The sequence below is a fragment of the Sodiomyces alkalinus genome (genome assembly GCF_003711515.1).
Source record: "Sodiomyces alkalinus F11 unplaced genomic scaffold SODALscaffold_19, whole genome shotgun sequence".
NCBI lineage: Eukaryota > Fungi > Ascomycota > Sordariomycetes > Glomerellales > Plectosphaerellaceae > Sodiomyces > Sodiomyces alkalinus.
This window is the reverse complement of record NW_021167097.1, coordinates 225,062-243,146: the sequence shown is the minus strand read 5'-3', so window position 1 is coordinate 243,146 and position 18,085 is coordinate 225,062. Positions and strand designations below refer to the sequence as shown.

Here is an 18,085-nt window from a genome sequence, read left to right as displayed (position 1 = left end):
GAAGGGAGACAGGGACCATGCCATTTTAGTTGGGAGTTCTATTTAGTTACGTTCAATGGGACTGTCTTTAATGGAATCGATCTTTTTCATCTTGGTACGACTAGACTTGAAACGTCTACTTGCCCAGTGCAGTCTTGACTGCCGGCCGCTCCAGCATGCGGTCTACCCAATCCTTGACGTTCAAATAATCCTCCAGATTGTAGTCGCTCTTGTCAAAAATGACGGTGACGACATTGATCCAGGAAATGAAAGAGAGATCGGCGAGCGAATACTTTCCTCCCACGAGCCACGTTCGATCCTGGCCAGCGGAAGCCTTCTTCGAAGCAAGGATGTTCTCCAACACACCCGTGACACGATGCATCTCCTTGATGTAGCGCTCCAGGGCGCTGGGGACCTGTTCAGGGTGGAACTTCTTGAACCAGGTGGCCTGGCCAAAGTAAGGCCCCTGGCCACTGGCTTGGAAATATTGGTATTGCATAGACTCGTAGGCCTCGGCCGTGCCGCGGGGGAAGCTGATCCGGTGGTCGGTGTCATACTTCTCGGCCAGGTACTCAATAATGGCGCCAGACTCCCACAATGTCATGTCGGTATTGGGGTCATGGATGGCCGGCAAGCGTCCATTGGGGTTGATTGCCAAGTACTCGGGCTTCTTGACATCGGTGAAGGGAACAGGAACCACCTCGTAAGGCAAGCCAAGCTCCTCCATGACGATGGCGACCTTGGGGGGGTTGGGGCCGCCCTTACCCCAGACTTTGATTGGCTTGAGGCTGGACATGCTGGTATAATGTATTTGTGCAGGAAGTTCGGTCTAAGTTAGGAGAATTGAACGAGGAGATGCGTGATGCGATCAAGGAGGAGATGCAGAAAGGAGGATCTTCAATCTTTGAATAAATCTTGTCTACCTGCTATTTAAAACATGTTGGCTCTCCTACCCTCCCCTTTTCTATTATGGCCTCTTTTCTATTTGAAATCCTCTTTTCTATTGTTAATGTAATTACATTGCCCCTCCTGAATATAGGTACATGTGGGCGTCTCAGCAGTCCTTCTTTTGGTGGGGGGATAAGGGGCTACGTACAGTTCCTGGCATAATGTACCCATCTACGAACACCTATGTACTATATACCTAAAATTTAGCCCTATTCTACTTTTCGATGTTATAAATAGGTACAATAACTTCTGACCCCCACTGTACATTGCCCCTGCATGTTTGCACGATTCTCGTCATGCTTCTACAGTTCTAGTGTATAGTCTCAGGGTGTTATTATTCGCTATTCGGGGTCCGAATATGCGGCCTGCATGATGATCCTGTTGGCCACCATGGTACGTGAGCTTACAAATCAATGAGCCGTAGCGGATTTAGTCCTTAACACCACCAACAGTCTTCGGATGTCGGTAGGTGCCTCTTACTCCACCAGTACTGTACGTCTGATCTTATTTTAGAAAAAGTCTGATATTTGGTGCTGGTTGATCAACCTGTAAAGAAACCATTCCGCAAGCGACGGCAAGCCGCGAGGCGAAATTCAAAGTGCATAACGGTATCTCGGAGACGCGATATATGGAAGAAGGCCGCGGATAAAGGCGAGGTAACAGGAGGAGACCGGAATTAAGCAACTTGACCGACACCCTTCGGTCCAAGCCGGAAGAAGAAAAAAAAACACGCCATCAAAGATTGTGTTTCGTAGGACACGCCCCACGATAGTTGAACGTGGTGGTTCTGAACTCTATCATGCCAGGATGGCGATACATTGCCGCAAGATCAACAAAGACCATCCTTGGTCAGAATCACCTCCGCGTCTCTAAAGGCGGAAGGCGGTGTCTCACGCGGAGATCGGCCCTCGGTGAGTTGGACATGCAGCCAAGCTCGGCGTGGGGCCCGGGGCCCGATCCCCGACGACGACGCAGCCCAGCCGCGCAAAGCCGACTTCGGTGAAAATAAACCTGGTTAGTCACCATCTCCCTACCCGTCATATGCCGGGGTGTGTGTGAGATAGGAAGCAGAAATGTTTATATGTATTCCAAAAAGGAAGCAGGTTCATACCTATAGAGGGCTCGCTTGGCATGAATATCTTGTGGACGTACAATCCAATGACTATCACGAAATCTTTGGCTCTGTTCTTGGCCTTGGGCCACCAGACTCTGGTTGATGCGACTTGTTGCGTTCACAGCCAGGAGAGGCGAGACTGCTGGAAGAAGGGAATCGACATCCATTCGGACCCTGATTTCGTAATACCAGAGGGAAGATTGCGAGAAGTGAGTAGGCACTCATCACAGGACGGGTCGTCTTTGAAGAAAGCATAGTATACTCATCATCGCAGTACGAACTCACCATTAGCAACGAACTGATCAACCCCGATGGATATTGGAAAAATGCGACAGTTTTCAATGGCAAGAATCCCTTACAACAAGTAGCCGTGGACGAGACCTGTAGGATTCTGACTTTCTATAGGGACATATCCCGGACCCCTTATCGAGGCCGATTGGGGTGATACGCTCCGTAAGCGTGTCTCTTGCCCTCAACTTGTGGAATTGAGAACATCGAGTCTGACCGACGAAAACTAGGTATCATCATTCACAACAATTTGACCAATTACAATGGCACGGCTGTTCATTGGCATGGTATTCGACAGCAGAATACTGTCTGGGAAGATGGTGTACCTGGTGTCACGCAATGTCCATCCAAGGTGTGTCATGCTCCTTACATAACATCAACTTGTCAAGCAAGCTGTTTTGGTGATTCTAACGAATAGATGTTAGCCTGGCACCTCGCAAGTGTATGAGTTCCAGGCCCGACAGTATGGTACTTCATGGTACCACTCTCATTTCGGTTTGCAGTGTAAGTCTCAAGATTTCCCCAGCGAAGCCATGCCATGTTCGTTCCATCAAGCTGATTTGCAGACAGACAGCAATGGTGCATACGGTAATACACAGACCTAAATATCATCTTCCTTGTACAGATAGATTACTTACCCTAAACACACAGGACCACTCGTGATCCATGGGCCCTCCAGCGCAAACTGGGACGTTGATCTTGGGCCCTGGATTCTCTCTGACTGGTATCATGATGATGCCTTCAGTCTCATCTGGCGCGAATTCTTCACTGACCGCGCCCCCATCCCCAACTCGATGGTGCTGAACGGCAAAGGCGTTTTCGATTGCGATCCCCAAAGCGACCCTCACTGTTCGGGCGACGGCGAACTGTTCGATGTGACCTTTGAACCTGGCACCAGATACAAGATCGGACTCGTCAACACCGGCTCGCTGCTCACGGAGACTTTCTGGATAGATGGACACAACTTTACCGTCATCTCCAATGATTTCGTTCAGATTGAGCCATTTGAGACGGATGTTATCAACATCGGCATAGGTCAACGTTACGAGATCATTGTGGAGGCCAACGCGGACCTTGCCAACGGCACCAACTTCTGGATCAACGCGCACTACTGCGACATGCCTGACCTTATGGAGAAGCACGTGGGCATCGTGCGGTACGATTCGAGCGACAAGAGTGATCCCATCACGGGCCCACCAGCGCACCTCGACTACGGCTGTTCCGACCCAGGTCCGGATGAGCTTGTGCCCGTGGTGCCGAAGCAGGTCGGCAGGCGCGTCAACGACATGGAACCCGCCGACTATCTCAAGATTGGACTCGAAGGCTGGCCTAACGCGAGCGACCCCAACTCTCTGATCCGCAAATGGGCGCTGGGTTCGGGTCCCATGTACAGCGACTGGAGAGAGCCGAGCGTGAAGAGGCTCACCCTCAACTCGGGCGACGAAGCGCAGTTTCCACCAGACTCTGAGCCGATGCACATTGACTTTGAAACCGGCGAGTGGGTGTACTTGGTGATTGAGAACAATCATGAAATGCCGATAGGAAACCCGCCTCGCGTGATTCCGCGGTCGGTGCACCCCATCCATATGCACGGACACGACGTCTACGTCCTGGCACAGGGCAAGGGCCGGTTCAATGAGAGCGTCGTTCCGAATCTGGACAACCCGCCTCGACGCGATGTCGCCAACTGCCCGATCTACGGGTATTTGTGGATTGCTTTCCCGGTGGATAATCCCGGCGCCTGGTTGCTTCACTGCCACATTGCCTGGCACTCTAGCGCTGGGTTTTCCATTCAGCTCCTGGAGCAGACGTCGAAGATCATACCCCTCATGGAGGAGGCCGGAGCGCTGACGGAGATGGAGGAGCGCTGTGCTGAGTGGAAAGATTACTACGAGAATGAGCATCCCGATAGGGGTAACCAAGTCGATGTATAAGTAGGCCGCGAGGAGACGATGATATTAAGCCTGACGTGACACAAGCGGTCGATGAAATGAAAGTTGGTCCGTGGTCGTATGAGAAATACAACAATATATTAGTAAGCTTCGTATCTTAGGCCATGAACCAAGTCACATGACCCCCACAGTCCGTGGACACTAGATACGCACGGTACACACAAAAATGAAGTACCTAGGTAAACTATGAGGACCTTGTTCGTCTTGGCTGCCCCGCTACCCCTCCACCCCTCCTCCACCGGTCCTCCACATCGGGACGTCGCAGGGCAAGATCAACAGTCTTGTTGTTCTTGATTATTAAAAGATTTTAACCATTTTAAAAGTTTTTTTTCTATTGCGTCTTGACTTTTTGTTTCTGCCTTCTCCCCGAGCCCAATTCTAACATCCACTGGCATTCACATCCCATCGACTTATCTCAAGATGCCGAGTACGACATCCCACGAAATTCCGCCCCTCTCGAACTTGAGTGCGACACATAGCTAACGTAGAATGCAATATCCTAGCTTTCTCTTCGACCGGCGATAAGAATTCCTTTGCGTGGCAGACTGCGCGGGTGCGTTGGCCCGTGATCCTGGTACGAGATTTCTCCCCGATGCAAAGACAAGGTTGCGCGACGTTAAAGCTGCCATACTAATAGCAGTGCGAAACAGACGCAAGCGATTGACGACGTCTACCGGACAGTCGCGACATGCAAAGACGAGGCCAAGAGGGAGGAGGGCAAGAAAATCGTCGAGAAGATCGCCAGCCTCAAGTATGAGGTTCAGCATGATCGGCCGTTGGCGTATGGTTGTCCCAATTGGGCCCTTGTTCTATTTTACGGCGGTAGCTGACAATAACTACTACTCTAGGCCCATTGAAGACGATGGATTTCCCGATGTTTCGCTCTACAACAGAGAGCTGAAGGAACTGGGCTCGGCGGGCTGGCTTAATGGCCCATGGCTGTTCCTCGAGTGCTATCTTTTCAGGTGGGGTCGAGTGACGGTCCTCACAGACAAGAAGACACGCTGACGAATGTCGACTGTCGACATTAGGCGCATGAGTACCTTCTTCAGTCTCTCGAAACATTGGAAGAACTACGATGTCTTCAACCGCCAGAAGATCAACACATTCCGATCTTCCCGGCCCGCTGTCCTCGAACTGGCCTCCCGCTACAAGGAACTCGTCGAGGAACTCCGGTCCGAGAAGAAGGCCACCCGCGATGAGGAGGCCGAGAGGCTCCTCTTCTCCGAGATGTGCGAAGTCTGCCTTTGGGGAAACGCCACTGACTTGTCTCTCCTCACGACCCTGTCGTACGAGGACATCCAGAAGCTGCAGGGCTCCGAGGCCCGCAAGTCGGCGGAGAAGAACATCCTCATCAACGACCTCCCTGCCGCCTTTGATACTCTCAAGAAGGCCAAGGCAGACGGTAAGGCGGAACGCAGAGTCGACATTATCCTCGATAACGCCGGCTTTGAACTGTACGTTGACCTCATCCTCGCCGGCTACTTCCTCTCCGCTGGGCTTGCCACGCACGTCGTCCTCCACCCCAAGTCCATCCCCTGGTTCGTCTCGGACGTTCTTCCGTCCGACTTCGCCCAGACCCTGAGCCTCATTGCCAACCCCAAACCATTCTACGAGACGCCCTCGGAAGACGAGAAGCTGCAGGGCACCACGCCGGCGCCGCTGTCCACCGTCGACGAGGCGAACATGGCCTTCCTCTTCCAGGAGTGGAGCAACTTCCACGCCGAGGGACAGCTCATCATCCGTCCCAACCGCTACTGGACGCACCCCAACCCGTACTGGAACTTGCCCGAGGAGGCCAAGGACCTGTACGAAGACCTCAAAACCAGTGAGCTCATTATCTTCAAGGGCGACCTCAACTACCGGAAACTTACCGGGGACGTGAGTCTTTCTCCAGTCTTTCTCCCATCCCTTCTTTTCTCCATGTTTTCGCTTCCCCGAGCATCAACTTCATGTATGCAATTGGCTAACTCTTGATGGTAGTGCGACTGGGATCCCACGACTCCGTTCACCGACACTATCAAGGGCATGGGACCAGGCTCCGGGCTTAACATACTCTCTCTTCGGACCTGCAAGGCCGATGTGGTAGTTGGACTGCCGCCAGGCAAGGATGAGGAGCTTAAGGCCAGCGAGGGCGGCGGCGGTGACTCGGGTGCCAGACAGTGGGCATGGAACGGCAAGTGGGCTGTTATGTCTTTCTCGGGTGACAAGTAAACCTAGGCGACCAGCTCGTCACGACTGGAAATAGACTTGCGGAGGAATCATTGATATAGATAGACCAAGACACTGAATAAAATTAGATTCTCAATCGATGAACCTCACCCCGTCCCGTCATCAGCATTTCAAGCGGGAAGCCTCAACCGCTTATCAATCATGTTGTTGAAACTTGACTTTCTCCATATCACTCGGCCAGTCCGTCGTTTCGCGTAGTGTTGCACTTGGTTTGGATCGATTCTCGTAAGCATAATGCTAGGAAGAATATCTGTGCCAGTTTTCACAGCAAGATTAATCACTACTCCATACGATGGTGCTGGGTGCCTGAAGAACTGGTCCAATGTCACGTGATATGGCCACCCCTGGACAGTCTCTATTACTAATGCATCCCTACTTCGTACTAAGTACAAGGACGCAACGGGATTCAGGGGCAGGTAAGAATAGGGGGAAATGTCCAGGGGTCTTCTGCCAACGGAGTACGGGAGACAGGGCCCGGCCGCCCGGGCTGTCCTGGCGATTATGGCGCGGACATAACTTTTGGCTTAGGCATGCCGGACCACGTCGGCCGTAATGTTAGTTGTGAACCTATGCCCCTTCCCCGCTCCCTTAACCCCAGCCCCTTTTGCTCAACCTCTTCCTCCTCCTCCTTATCGTCGTTGTTGCCGTCGTTATCTTCAATGTTCTTTCTATCTTTCTTTTGTTTTTCTTGGTTGTTGGCTTGTTGCCCTTCTTGCTGTTGGCATCAGCCATGGCTGATGACAATATTCTGCTTCTAGTTTCATCCCAACGAAAAAGGGCATCTTACTATCGCCTCGTTCGCACTAGCTGAGCTTATGGACATCCGTTCCCCGGTGCTCAACGTCGCCTCGCCCTCCTGAGTCCTGCGAAATCAAGGATGAGTTCACGTGCCACTCCAAGGGTAACAGTAGGAACTACGTCAGCGCCGACCGTGCCAACGAGTCGTATACGAAATTCTGCGAGGAGGTCGAGGAGAGTCACCCGTCCAACACGGTCAACTGGGGAGTACGAGCAGACCTACGACAAGGGCACCCCGGAGGAGCACGAGTACTCCATCACGCTGACCAACTGCCGCGGCAGCTTAGACAGGGACGAGTGCGAAGACTTGTTCGATAAGCTCATCCACTCGTGCGACTCGTCTGACAATCCCATGAACTGGAAGCAGGGAGGCAAGTACATCCGCCAAGATGGCGACTACACCTACGAGCTCAATCCCAGGCGGTCGGGACGGCCTTGGCCGCTGCAAGGGCTGGCACAAGTTTCTTTGTAGCGAATATACCGTCGAGGCGCCGGATTCTCCACTTACGACTGGGGGCAGAAAACTCTGCTCCCTAACATGAACCACTGCTACGACCTTGGTACCACTAACTGGAACTTCAATTACCATGACAATCCGTTGGAACACGGAGGTTATGAGTGGAAAGCAACGTTTAGGACTCCTGTATGGGTTTGTGCACGTTGCTAGAAGAACAACAAGATTGTTGAGGCTGCGGGTGGCTGGACTGATGGGTGTGGAGGCAATGATTAGGAGAGCGGGGAGGGAGGGCGGGGAAGGCGGGGAGGAGCAAGTCGCTGATTCTCCTATCGTATATATCGTCCTAGCATTATTTCGTTTCCATCCCCCACTTACAAGTTCTGGTACACTTCCCTAAATTAACAGGGAGGAACTCAAAGTAGCGCATTAATCAAGGTACTTACGCTTATTTCGATCTCCTCGGATACTCATACATGAGAGGTTATTAACAAACTTTGCGGACAGAATATTTATATTCAGATATTACCGCAGGTCCGCACTATATTGATCCGATCCTTAGTTCGTTCCACAGAATATACGCCGCAGTTTCCACTAGAGCTACGCAACTGCAGCGGCACCAGCAACAGCAGACTATCGTCAAGATGACCCGCAAACCTGATGAAGTCCAAGCCCTTAATAAGAGAATCAGCGAAATAATAGGAGTGTTAGCGGAGGAACAAGAGAAGTTGGATGACATCTTGCGTTATCTGGAGAGCATTAGCGAAGCCGACTTAGGAAAGATGTCACGGAGTGCCTCGAGTGCGCGAAATAGGAGAAGAAAGGCCGGGACTAAGTCTATAAAGGAAGAAAAGGAAGAGTATGAAAACAAGCGACATCATATAGAAGCGAAGATCGGACGATTGTGGGAGAAGATAAACGATCTGCAGAAGCAAAAGGAGGACCTCGAAAAGAAAGGATAAGAGGCGACGAATAACTCGATTCATTATCTTGCTTCTATGACCAACCCCACTTTGCCTTCAATGCCCTCGACTCGGCAAGCAATCTGTCCACATCGGTCTCATACAGCCTGTTCCTCTTCAAGTACTCTGTGTAGCGCTCGCACTGTTCCGCACGAACTTGGACCTCTAAAGCCAGCGCCAGATTCTGTTTGAAAAATTCAGAGATTAACTCATCCACAGGTTTGTCCGATTGTTTCTGGGCGATAAAGTTGCAGAATATATCGGTGATATCGGTTGGACGACGTAGGACGTGAGCAACCCAGAATGCCATGTCCATTTTCCCTCTCTCTTCGTCGGTGTTCGAATCTGATTGACCGTACCACTCCCTTCTGAGTTGGTCGCAAAGACCATCGGTTTCACTCTTTTCGTCGAGAGCGGCGCGGAACTCGGTGTGTAGCTGCTCGTTCGTCTCGTCTAAATCGTGACCGGTAATCCATGATGGAGGGGTGAAGAGCTGACGTGGAACAGTGCTTGTAAACTCCCAGTCAATGATGCCCTGAATTCTCAGGTTGTCGTCCACGATGATGTTGGCGCTTCGTAAGTCCAAATGATGCAACACAAAAGGGCCCTTGTCCAACCGAGGATCGATAACCTGGAGAGATATCCGGTCCATACTGTTGAGAGCGAAGATCTCTTCTTTGACATCTTCAATAGTATGGTCACAAACCGGCAGCGAAAACATGTCTGATATAAGACCGAAATGATATCTCAAGTAATCCTCAGCCGAAGTAAATGGACCACGATGCGTCTGGCGAAGCGTGGCAGAGGCAACTGTTCTCCAAGATGGTTGGCTGAGCATGGCGGCCGACATGGAAATGACTGGACCTACATGTCCCAGATCGGGATAGGAGTTGCCGCTAGCATTCGGCCTCAGGGAACCTATTGCCGGGAACTCGAGCCTCCTAAGTTCTGCTAGAACATCGATGAGCTGGGACAAGAAATCACTTCGTTGCTCCTCGTTGCCTCCAAGCAAGAGTTTCCTATTCAATGGTTGGCCTGGAACGAGATCCGTGATGATGAACATCTGCGTCCCCGTACTGCCCTTGGTCAATTTGACGTCGCGTCCATAGGCATGGATGTGAGGGACGGGAATGCGAGTGTTGCGCTCGAGATATCTGTGATTGCGTGAGCACCGGTCACAAATGTCAAAGAGAGTGCAAAACCCAGTACTCACTGCATGGTCGTTACTTCGCTTAGTAACTTGTCCCAGGGATCGTCGAAAGCGGGCTCAATCGGGACCCTCACCACCCATTTAGTTCCCTCATCAGAGTCATCATCAAAATCGACGAAGAAGCAAACATTAAAGCTGCCGCTGGCCTTGTTCACAACCTGGCAAGATTTGCCGTTGTTGTGGCGTGACGCTAGGGCGCAAATCAAACCCAAGTCTATCGATTCAATGAAGCTTTGCCTGATTTGGTGGTATTGGTCGTCGGTAGCAGCAGGGAATTCTAGATTGGATTCAGGTCCAAGGTGTCTGACCTCTACTTGAGGCGTGTGGGTTGCGGCGGCATGCGTCCCAAGGATCTTTGTTCCTGTAGCTCTGATCAAGACAAGTGGCCAAATCCAGGGTCTGAAGAGGAAGCAAACTACCGATCTGCAACGCGAGCAGACCGAACGAAGAAAGTCGGAGAGCATAGTGCAAATGCCGATGCTGCATAGGTAGTTGACTCGTCACTCGTTATCATAGGAAATAGGGGGCGGCAGCCGCGCCATAGCTTCAGGGCTGCACGCGCATAATGAAAAAAAGAAAAAGAAAAGGGGGGGGGGGGGGGGCGGCAACTCGGACAATAGTACTCCGATCACGATAACAACGAAAACCGGTCCGTGCTTAATCATGACCGGCCTTCCTACCCATCTTACTAATCTGGCCAACGTCGTTCTATGCTAGGCTAATAGATTAAGTCCCCACCCCGGCTTTTGGAACACCCCCCCTTTTGGAACACCACTTACACCAAAAAACTGCTTTTTCGACCGCTGCTGTTTAATTTAATAAACTAGTAAATATTATAAAAATAAAACCCTATATACATAAAAGTTCAAGTACTGATATTATGTTGGTAGTTTTGATATAGGTCTAGTACAAGAGCTATAATATAGCTTAGAAGTTAGGACTCGATTATTTACTTATGTTAGTATATATTTTCTTAGTAACGTAGAATATAACTAAGAATATTCATAATAGATTAGTATTACTCGTGAGAATTATAACTTAAATATCGGAAAATAGCGTAAGATTTGTGGATACTACTATTAGAAACCTTATAGAACACTATGTAGTATTCGAGAAGTTATTAAGTAATAAGTATAAGCCTATATAAAGATTTAGTAGGGGAAGTCTACTTTTGGTTATATTATAGAAACTAGAATATATAGTACTAGATAGGTTATAGAGATATATAGTATAGAATTCGAACTTATTTCTAGTACTTATTTTATAGCTATATCTATATCTATCAATTTATCATTAATATATTTCTATTTGTTAAGGATTCCTTATATAGTGTATATTAACACGAATAAAATTAAATCTCTAACTTCTAAGCTATAGTATAGCTCTTCTACTAAGCCTATATCAAAGATATAGACAGAATATTAGTACTGGAATTTTAGTCTATCTAGGGTTTTATTCTTATAATATTTACTATTTTATTTAATAAAATAGCAGGGGTCTAAAAAGCAGTTTTTTAGTGTAAGTGGTGTTCCAAAAGGGGGGGGGGGTGTTCCAAAAGCCGGGGTGGGGACTTATAGGACTACCGTCTTTTCTTCCTGTCTACCGCCAGCCATATTGCACGACAGACCCGGACCTGCGCGAGTTCCTCATTCACAAAATTACGCATAAATTTGTCCAGTCAATGTCCAGACCCTCTCAACATGTACGAAAAGCCCGATTTGAAACCCGACTCCGTGCATACCCCAGCCTCATCTGTTATTCGCTCGCCCTAAGGAAGCTGCGGGAAGGAGCCGAGGCCGCTCCCTCCTCAGACAAGACATCTCTATGAGCCTCCTCACCGGTATGACAGGGTACCTGGATGTTTTGCGTCGGCTACGATGTCGACGTGATGAGTATCCCGCCGGAGGTTTCCGTCGGATAGTTGAGAAGAGCCGAACTCGAAACACTGTCCGAGAAGACGGGCAGCGCACTCGAGACTTCGAAGAAGGCCGAGCTGGACGTGGATGGGGTATACGTAGTGGTTGAGACTACCGTCGTCACCACGACAACAACTGTGCGCGTGACTGTGGACTGTGACTCAGACGGCTCGGCATCAGATGGTTGTGCTGTGCTGATGGAATGGAGAGTGGTTTGTTCTGTCGTCGTCTCTGTCTGCGTCTGCGTAGCAGTAACAGTAACGGTCACGCTCGAGTTGGTCCATGTCGGGATGGCATCACTGGACAATGTTGTTCTCGACGAAGGAAGGATGGTTTCTGTCACCGTCGGCTCCACGCTGGAAATATAATCAGAGTACCAAGTCGCGGTCTCTGTCTCGGTTAAGACAAAACTAGTTGGGATAACGAGCGGAGGCAAAGTGGACGAAACAGGCTGTCCCTGGGTATCCGTGGTGTAGGTGACGGAGCCCTGTGCCCGGTCGACGGAGGTCTCTCCTTCCACAACTGACTGAGTCGGAGCCCAAGAAGGGAAAGGTGCCCACGAGGTACAAGACCTTGCAAGAGTGATGGTCGTGGTTGTGCAGCCGGGAACCGAGACCGTGACAGTCACCCCAGTGGTGTTGGTTAACGGTACTTCTGTGAAAGCGGCGCTACCATGTGGAAGGGCGTCAACCAGGGCCCAGCTAAGAAATCACATAAGCTGTCAGGTCCTGCCTTTTTGGGCTGTGGCATGGTTTGCATGACCGCTGGCGCTCACTTACCCAATGCTAGACACCACTAAGGGGACCAGAACTCTCATGATGTGAATAGTTGGAAGAAAAGCCAGAAGATTGTACAAAAGCAATGAGACACAATTGTAAAATAGGTTCCAGAGTAATAAAGTGAGTGTCTTGAGTTTATACTCAACAGTGGATGAAGAACTTCCCTGCTCTGGTAGTTAGGGACAGAGCATTTCCTGGACCATCTTTATATCTGGCCGAGGTCCATTCATCACTTTGCGAACCTAAAAGAGATTAATTTGTATCACTAACGTTGATTGCCAGTTGAAAGTCTCTAGAATTGTGAAACCCGCATAGTTTCTCTTCTTGGCATGATCGACGGGTATCGGTTATGTTTCCGTTATTTGCCCGTACGTTTGTGACCGAGACGGCTATTACTTGGATGATCGGGAGCCGTCATGTACTCTGTGTAATGTTCAGCTACTCCCTGAAAAAGAGAGGGAGATTAAACAAATGTTGTTGGCACGAGATGTACTACTAGGAACTGCAGAAAGGTCTTCAATATTGTATGTACAACATGCGACATATCAGAAGTGAAAAATAGAAAAAAGAACAAAGGACAAAAGAAAGAACCAGAGCGTGTTCTGATGGGGCTATCTGCTCCTCCTCACGCCCACCCTTTTGAGTGCGAGCCCTCTGGGACTAGAGGCTTGCCCGTCGGGTATTTGTTTGCGCCTCTACCACTGCACCATTCAAGCTTCGGCAAGACGGAGGCCTGGGTGGTGAAAGGAATCTACTCGAACACGTATAATAAGCTTTGTGTACCTGTTTAATGGGCAGGTACTACATGACACGACTTCTTCAGTTAGGGTCACGTAGGGGAAGTCTGATATACGGGTTCACAAAACGTCTGCCCGCTCCTGGCCTGCGGCTGCAAGATATAAGTGGTTCATCCAGGGCGGTCAACGAGAGTCTGCGGCAGACTATCCGGAATTTGAAAGTTCTCAAAGCCCTGGTATCGTACTAAGCAAGAAGTATTTTATCCTGTCGGTATAATAAAAAGTCAGAGTATGTTTATTTTATTCATCATAAGTTATCGACCCCAGAGCACGAGATTGTGAGAAGACACCTCAACTCTAACCAGTTGACAATTCAAGCAACATACCCTATCGCCTGTGTTCCCAATCCTCCCGTACTAAAACATATTGCCGATTCCGCGAGAATCCGTCCGGCTAACCGAAGACGCCATTGGCATGATGCAGTTGCTGACACTGATTCAACACAACACAAGCACGTTGCGAGTTCTGTGCTACAGCCACACATTGCCCCTGATGAAGGGGTCCAGGGAACACGGAAGGTTGATCGTGTGGCAGAACCAGGTCGTTGGGAACTGGGCCGGATCGTCACGTCCGCTTAGTTGCATGAAGCAACCGAGGCAAGGTACAAACACGGCTAAGACGGAACAACAGACTAGGCATGCGGCTGCCTGCGTGCAAGTATAACAGCCCGCTTTGCAGCACGATACTCCATCTTCTGATGGGTAGCTCCGAACTATTCGCTTGTGTGCCAAACGCTCAGCGCCAATAGGGTGGTTTTTGGTGTCTATGATTGCGTATCCAACATAACATGTAGTACGAAGCTGACAAAAAGACGAAAAATAGTTCGCTGTCGCCCCTGGTATCCAACCATAATCTCCTATCTCAAAACGCCCACAGAAGCAAGCATGCAAAAATCTCTAAGCAAAAGCTTTGGAGTGCAAAGGGAAAGAAGGACAAGAAGGAAAATGGAGGAAAATGAAACCCAGCTTGTTCCGTGTTACTCCCCGCCCTGACCAGTCGAACGCAGCAGCCCGCAATGTATAATAACAGTCGAGAGACACACATGATCTCCATCTTTATGACCGACGTAGATGCTCACAGAGAGGATGAAACGGGCAGTACAAAGTTGAAACCGACAATGCCCTCTGCTGCCACGCTCATGCGAGTTGTAGAAAAAGAGGAGTCGGTCAGGTTATGCAGGTTGTGGAAGAGAGAAACCCGGCGGCCGATAATACCGTGACGTCCGACCTCGAGAGATATGGGTGGCGCGAGGGGAATCTCCAAGGCCTGGCCGTTCCCAATCACGGAAGCCGTATTGCGGGAAAAGGCGAATTGGCGGAAGAGACCGCAGTCTTCGGGCTTATGGGTCAGATCTCCGGATTCGCTGTTAATTAGAGTCAGTCACGATGCTCGATATAGGAGTGTAGAGGGGAGGTCCAAAGGCAGAGGCAATGTAAGCGACGTACTGAATGACGACCAGGAGGTCCTCGACACAAGATACATCGTCACCTGGTGTGCGTGTCCAACGAGCATGGGTGGCAATTTTGCTTGATGGTGACCCCGGGGTGTGGAAAGCGAGGTCTCCTCTGCATGGCGGGAGATGGTCGCGGTTCGGTCCTGGCGAAGGAGTCGTGGGGCTGAGGACGGCAAGAGCTCCGCCCCGTGGTTTGTCGGAGATGTCGTGGCCGCACATGATTCGTAGAGCTTAAGAATGTGATTCCCGAGTTGTTATTGATGGTGCTGTGACAATGGGATGGTAGCTACGATAGGCGATAGCGCGGTACGGGAAGGCGTCTTTGGGTGGCTAAGGTAGGCAAGAGACTCCAATATGTAAGGCAGGGCCGCAGAGGAGAAGAGCTGAAGGCGTCGAGAAGAATCGTTCAAAACGAAATGGCGGGCCAGTTAGTAAATGGAGGTTTCCGGACTGTGGCCCGAAGGCTAGGGGCGAGTTTGGGTTGCCTAAACATTTATACCCGTAATTCCGCATAACCTGCGCATTTTGGCGTAGGCTTTTTTTTTTTTTTTTAATTCAGGTTTATTAAAGTCCGTATATAACCCTAAAGTTATGATAGACTGTTCGGAGGTACCGAAAGGTATAAACTAGGTACAGGATATACTACTACCACTTTCGGGTTAGGGAAAGTGCTAGGAGTATTTACTTAGTAAATACTCTATATACCCTACCCCTTCACTTTAGTAAATCCTCTTTTTAGGAAAAACCTTATAGAAAAAACCTAAGAGCCTGGGTAGCCCCCCGTACCTCTCTTCCCCCCTTTATAATAACCCTATACCGGTAGTAGCTTAGTAAGGAATGCCCTTCCTTTTTAGGCTTCCTGCTATCTTAATAAGGATAGGTGTCTAGGCTATTAGTTATCTACTTAGCAGGGGTATAGGGGCCACTACTAGCCCCCTTTGCCTAAGGTACCCTATCCGAAAATAGGTTAGGGGGAGCAGGATTCGAACCTACGACCTCTTAGGGATTAAGAGGCTAGTCCAGGTGGTGTACCACTCCACCATCCCCCCTGGCGCAGGCTTGTGCTCTAGACAATATGTGTCAGATAAGTGGCTGAGTTTGTACCTTGATGGATCGCGTTTGTCCCATATTCTAATACTGGCTGCCTACCCGGGTTTGGGGTTTGTAAGTCAGAGCCCGATAACTGGTCAGTCTGTCGACAGTCTTAGAATATTATGCCAACCGAAATATTTGTGTCCTGGCTCTGGCTCTCGCCCAAAATCCTCTGTTCGAGCTCTGACCTATAACCCCTCTTTTTTGTAGGTGTGTTTTGGACCCGCGGATTTGAGGCAACGGCGAAGGGACGGGACAGAACAGGGTCGCGGCCATGCAAGGGGTCAGTCAGGGGCTTGGTGGAGGTCAGAGAAACGTGCGCAAACCGTCGACCGTAGTGCCATCTCTAACCAAGTACCGGTCCAATCAATCACGGACAGACAGCAGAGCGATTTCCCTTTCGGGTTACTGGACAGTTGGAGTGGGGTCGCATGCGGTAGACTGGGCTTGTGCAAGGGAGTCTTTTGAGAACGTTCGAGCAAGTAATTCATTCCATCTATTTCCTTGTTCCTAACTCTCTACCTTAGCAAGACATTGATAACATCAATATTGACTCGCTCGCGGGCCCTGACCAGGAACCAGCAAGCGTGCAATAAAAAATCGCTTAATTCCCCGTATCAGTGCAACATCCTAGGATAGTGACAGTGTGGCAAGAGGTATCCGTACACGTATGATTCCTAATTAGGTAATCCGTAGTCGTACACCTAGTGACGAGACGTTGGTGCCCCTCCCAGAGGACGAAGACAGGCGGGAACCCCACATACCTTGATGACCGCGAACTCGTGTGCCGTGAGCTTCGGACATTGGACAAGTCGACAACCAGAGCAAGAGTGCGCCCTCAAGGTTCACACTCTAATATCCTTACCATCCCGTACATACCTAGGTACCCCATCCCCTCGTATCTAGGCTCGTACCATCCTTAATCTCTTTAAATGACGTCACCATGTCCACCACGCCACTCCTGGTGCGGGGAAGAGAAAGCAACAAAATACGGAGTCAAGCGTGAAGACTGGAGTCTGAAGAGTGACCACTTTCTCCCGGAACTTCCCAAATTCAACCTCTCTCTCTCTCTCCCCCCTCTTTCCCTTTCCATTACCAACCACATCATTGCCACTCTTCTACGCCTTGGTTGAACTTATTTTCTCTCCTAACTTCCTCGTCAATCGACTCGATCCACTTCGACTTCAAGACCCCTCTCCTTGAGACCTTGACCATTGGTATATTGTGTTCAAGATACGCCCATCATGGCCTACACACTTCCCCCGCTCCCTTACGCTTACAACGTGAGTACCGGCCTTCTTCTGCTCTTATTTGGTTGCTGCATTTGTCATTTACTTCCACGTCCAATCCCGTCACCTGTCGGAAGAACAGCGGAACGGATTCTTCTTCCCGTCGTCCAAATGTCCAGCTAACCCAAGCATATCATCCAGGCCCTGGAGCCGCACATCTCGGCCCAGATCATGGAGCTACACCACAGCAAGCACCACCAGACATACGTCAACAACCTTAACAAGGCCACCGAGGCCTACAACTCCAACCCCCTCCAGAACCGCATCGCCGTTCTCGCCGCCATCAACTTCAACGGCGGCGGCCACATCAACCACTCCCTCTTCTGGGAAAACCTGACCCCCGCTGCCAGCCCGGCCGCCAAGCCCGAGTCGGCTCCCAAGCTCGTCGCCGAGATCACCAAGATATGGGGCGGGCTCGACAAGTTCAAGGCCGCCTTCAACGCCTCCCTGCTGGGCATCACCGGTAGCGGTTGGGGCTGGCTTGTCAAAGACGAGACCACTGGTCTCTCCATTGTCACTACCAAGGACCAGGACCCCATTACCAAGGGCGTCCCCGTGTTCGGAGTCGACATGTGGGAGCATGCCTATTACCTTCAGGTGAGCGCGGATTCTTGTTGCACACCATCTCTCTCGTCTTTACGTGTCGCAGATCTGACAATGTTTGACCAGTACTTGAATGGCAAGGCCGCGTATGTCGAGAATATCTGGAACGTGATGAACTGGAAGACGGCCGAGGAACGTTTCCTGGGCTCCCGTGAGGATGCTTTCAAGGCGCTCAAGGCTGCTCTATAATGGCGATACCATCGGATAAGGATCTATTGA

The 18,085-nt window shown here is 50.2% G+C and overlaps 9 protein-coding genes and 1 non-coding gene across 10 annotated transcripts; 5 read left to right on the top strand and 5 right to left on the bottom strand.

Moving 5' to 3' along the window:
* Position 1: 1 nt before the first annotated feature.
* SODALDRAFT_329800 (glutathione S-transferase Ure2-like protein) lies at positions 2-905 on the bottom strand. Its single transcript, XM_028611047.1, has one exon. The coding sequence runs from the start codon at positions 773-775 to the stop codon at positions 116-118; it is 660 nt and encodes a 219-aa protein (XP_028462353.1). The 5' UTR covers positions 776-905; the 3' UTR covers positions 2-115.
* A 1,145-nt stretch (positions 906-2,050) lies between these two features.
* Positions 2,051-4,337, top strand: SODALDRAFT_329799 (dihydrogeodin oxidase). The gene is made up of 7 exons (XM_028611046.1): positions 2,051-2,250; positions 2,316-2,385; positions 2,447-2,494; positions 2,560-2,681; positions 2,755-2,833; positions 2,900-2,917; positions 2,981-4,337. The coding sequence occupies exons 1-7, from the start codon at positions 2,086-2,088 to the stop codon at positions 4,261-4,263; spliced, it is 1,785 nt and encodes a 594-aa protein (XP_028462352.1). The 5' UTR covers positions 2,051-2,085; the 3' UTR covers positions 4,264-4,337.
* Positions 4,338-4,530: 193 nt separating this feature from the next.
* SODALDRAFT_318500 (DUF89-domain-containing protein) lies at positions 4,531-6,592 on the top strand. Its single transcript, XM_028609381.1, has 6 exons — positions 4,531-4,708; positions 4,785-4,855; positions 4,932-5,062; positions 5,130-5,246; positions 5,313-6,162; positions 6,265-6,592. The coding sequence occupies exons 1-6, from the start codon at positions 4,702-4,704 to the stop codon at positions 6,493-6,495; spliced, it is 1,407 nt and encodes a 468-aa protein (XP_028462351.1). The 5' UTR covers positions 4,531-4,701; the 3' UTR covers positions 6,496-6,592.
* Positions 6,593-7,328: 736 nt separating this feature from the next.
* SODALDRAFT_382466 (hypothetical protein) lies at positions 7,329-8,049 on the top strand (the record flags this gene model as incomplete). The annotated part of the gene is made up of 5 exons (XM_028615237.1): positions 7,329-7,355; positions 7,390-7,518; positions 7,541-7,771; positions 7,832-7,954; positions 7,979-8,049. The coding sequence occupies 5 exons, from the start codon at positions 7,329-7,331 to the stop codon at positions 8,039-8,041; spliced, it is 573 nt and encodes a 190-aa protein (XP_028462350.1). The 3' UTR covers positions 8,042-8,049.
* Positions 8,050-8,155: 106 nt separating this feature from the next.
* Positions 8,156-8,854, top strand: SODALDRAFT_329795 (hypothetical protein). Its single transcript, XM_028611045.1, has 2 exons — positions 8,156-8,203; positions 8,273-8,854. The coding sequence occupies exon 2, from the start codon at positions 8,410-8,412 to the stop codon at positions 8,725-8,727; it is 318 nt and encodes a 105-aa protein (XP_028462349.1). The 5' UTR covers positions 8,156-8,203; positions 8,273-8,409; the 3' UTR covers positions 8,728-8,854.
* On the bottom strand, positions 8,725-10,488 carry SODALDRAFT_329794 (kinase-like protein). Its single transcript, XM_028611044.1, has 2 exons — positions 9,941-10,488; positions 8,725-9,881 (listed from the first exon to the last, which is right to left on the bottom strand). The coding sequence occupies exons 1-2, from the start codon at positions 10,399-10,401 to the stop codon at positions 8,762-8,764; spliced, it is 1,581 nt and encodes a 526-aa protein (XP_028462348.1). The 5' UTR covers positions 10,402-10,488; the 3' UTR covers positions 8,725-8,761.
* A 991-nt stretch (positions 10,489-11,479) lies between these two features.
* On the bottom strand, positions 11,480-12,757 carry SODALDRAFT_353842 (hypothetical protein). The gene is made up of 2 exons (XM_028613667.1): positions 12,633-12,757; positions 11,480-12,554 (listed from the first exon to the last, which is right to left on the bottom strand). The coding sequence occupies exons 1-2, from the start codon at positions 12,668-12,670 to the stop codon at positions 11,810-11,812; spliced, it is 783 nt and encodes a 260-aa protein (XP_028462347.1). The 5' UTR covers positions 12,671-12,757; the 3' UTR covers positions 11,480-11,809.
* A 1,746-nt stretch (positions 12,758-14,503) lies between these two features.
* SODALDRAFT_321537 (hypothetical protein) lies at positions 14,504-15,101 on the bottom strand (the record flags this gene model as incomplete). Its single annotated transcript, XM_028609632.1, has 2 exons — positions 14,504-14,792; positions 14,875-15,101. 2 exons carry the CDS (start codon positions 15,099-15,101, stop codon positions 14,504-14,506), a joined length of 516 nt encoding a protein of 171 aa, XP_028462346.1.
* Positions 15,102-15,850: 749 nt separating this feature from the next.
* SODALDRAFT_t223 lies at positions 15,851-15,931 on the bottom strand. Its single transcript has one exon. It is a non-coding gene; the product is annotated as a tRNA-Ala (tRNA).
* Positions 15,932-17,138: 1,207 nt separating this feature from the next.
* On the top strand, positions 17,139-18,049 carry SODALDRAFT_329790 (manganese-superoxide dismutase; the record flags this gene model as incomplete). Its single annotated transcript, XM_028611043.1, has 1 exon — positions 17,139-18,049. A coding segment is annotated over exon 1 (484 nt), but the record flags the coding sequence as incomplete, so codon positions are not given.
* Between the last annotated feature and the right edge of the window lie 36 nt (positions 18,050-18,085).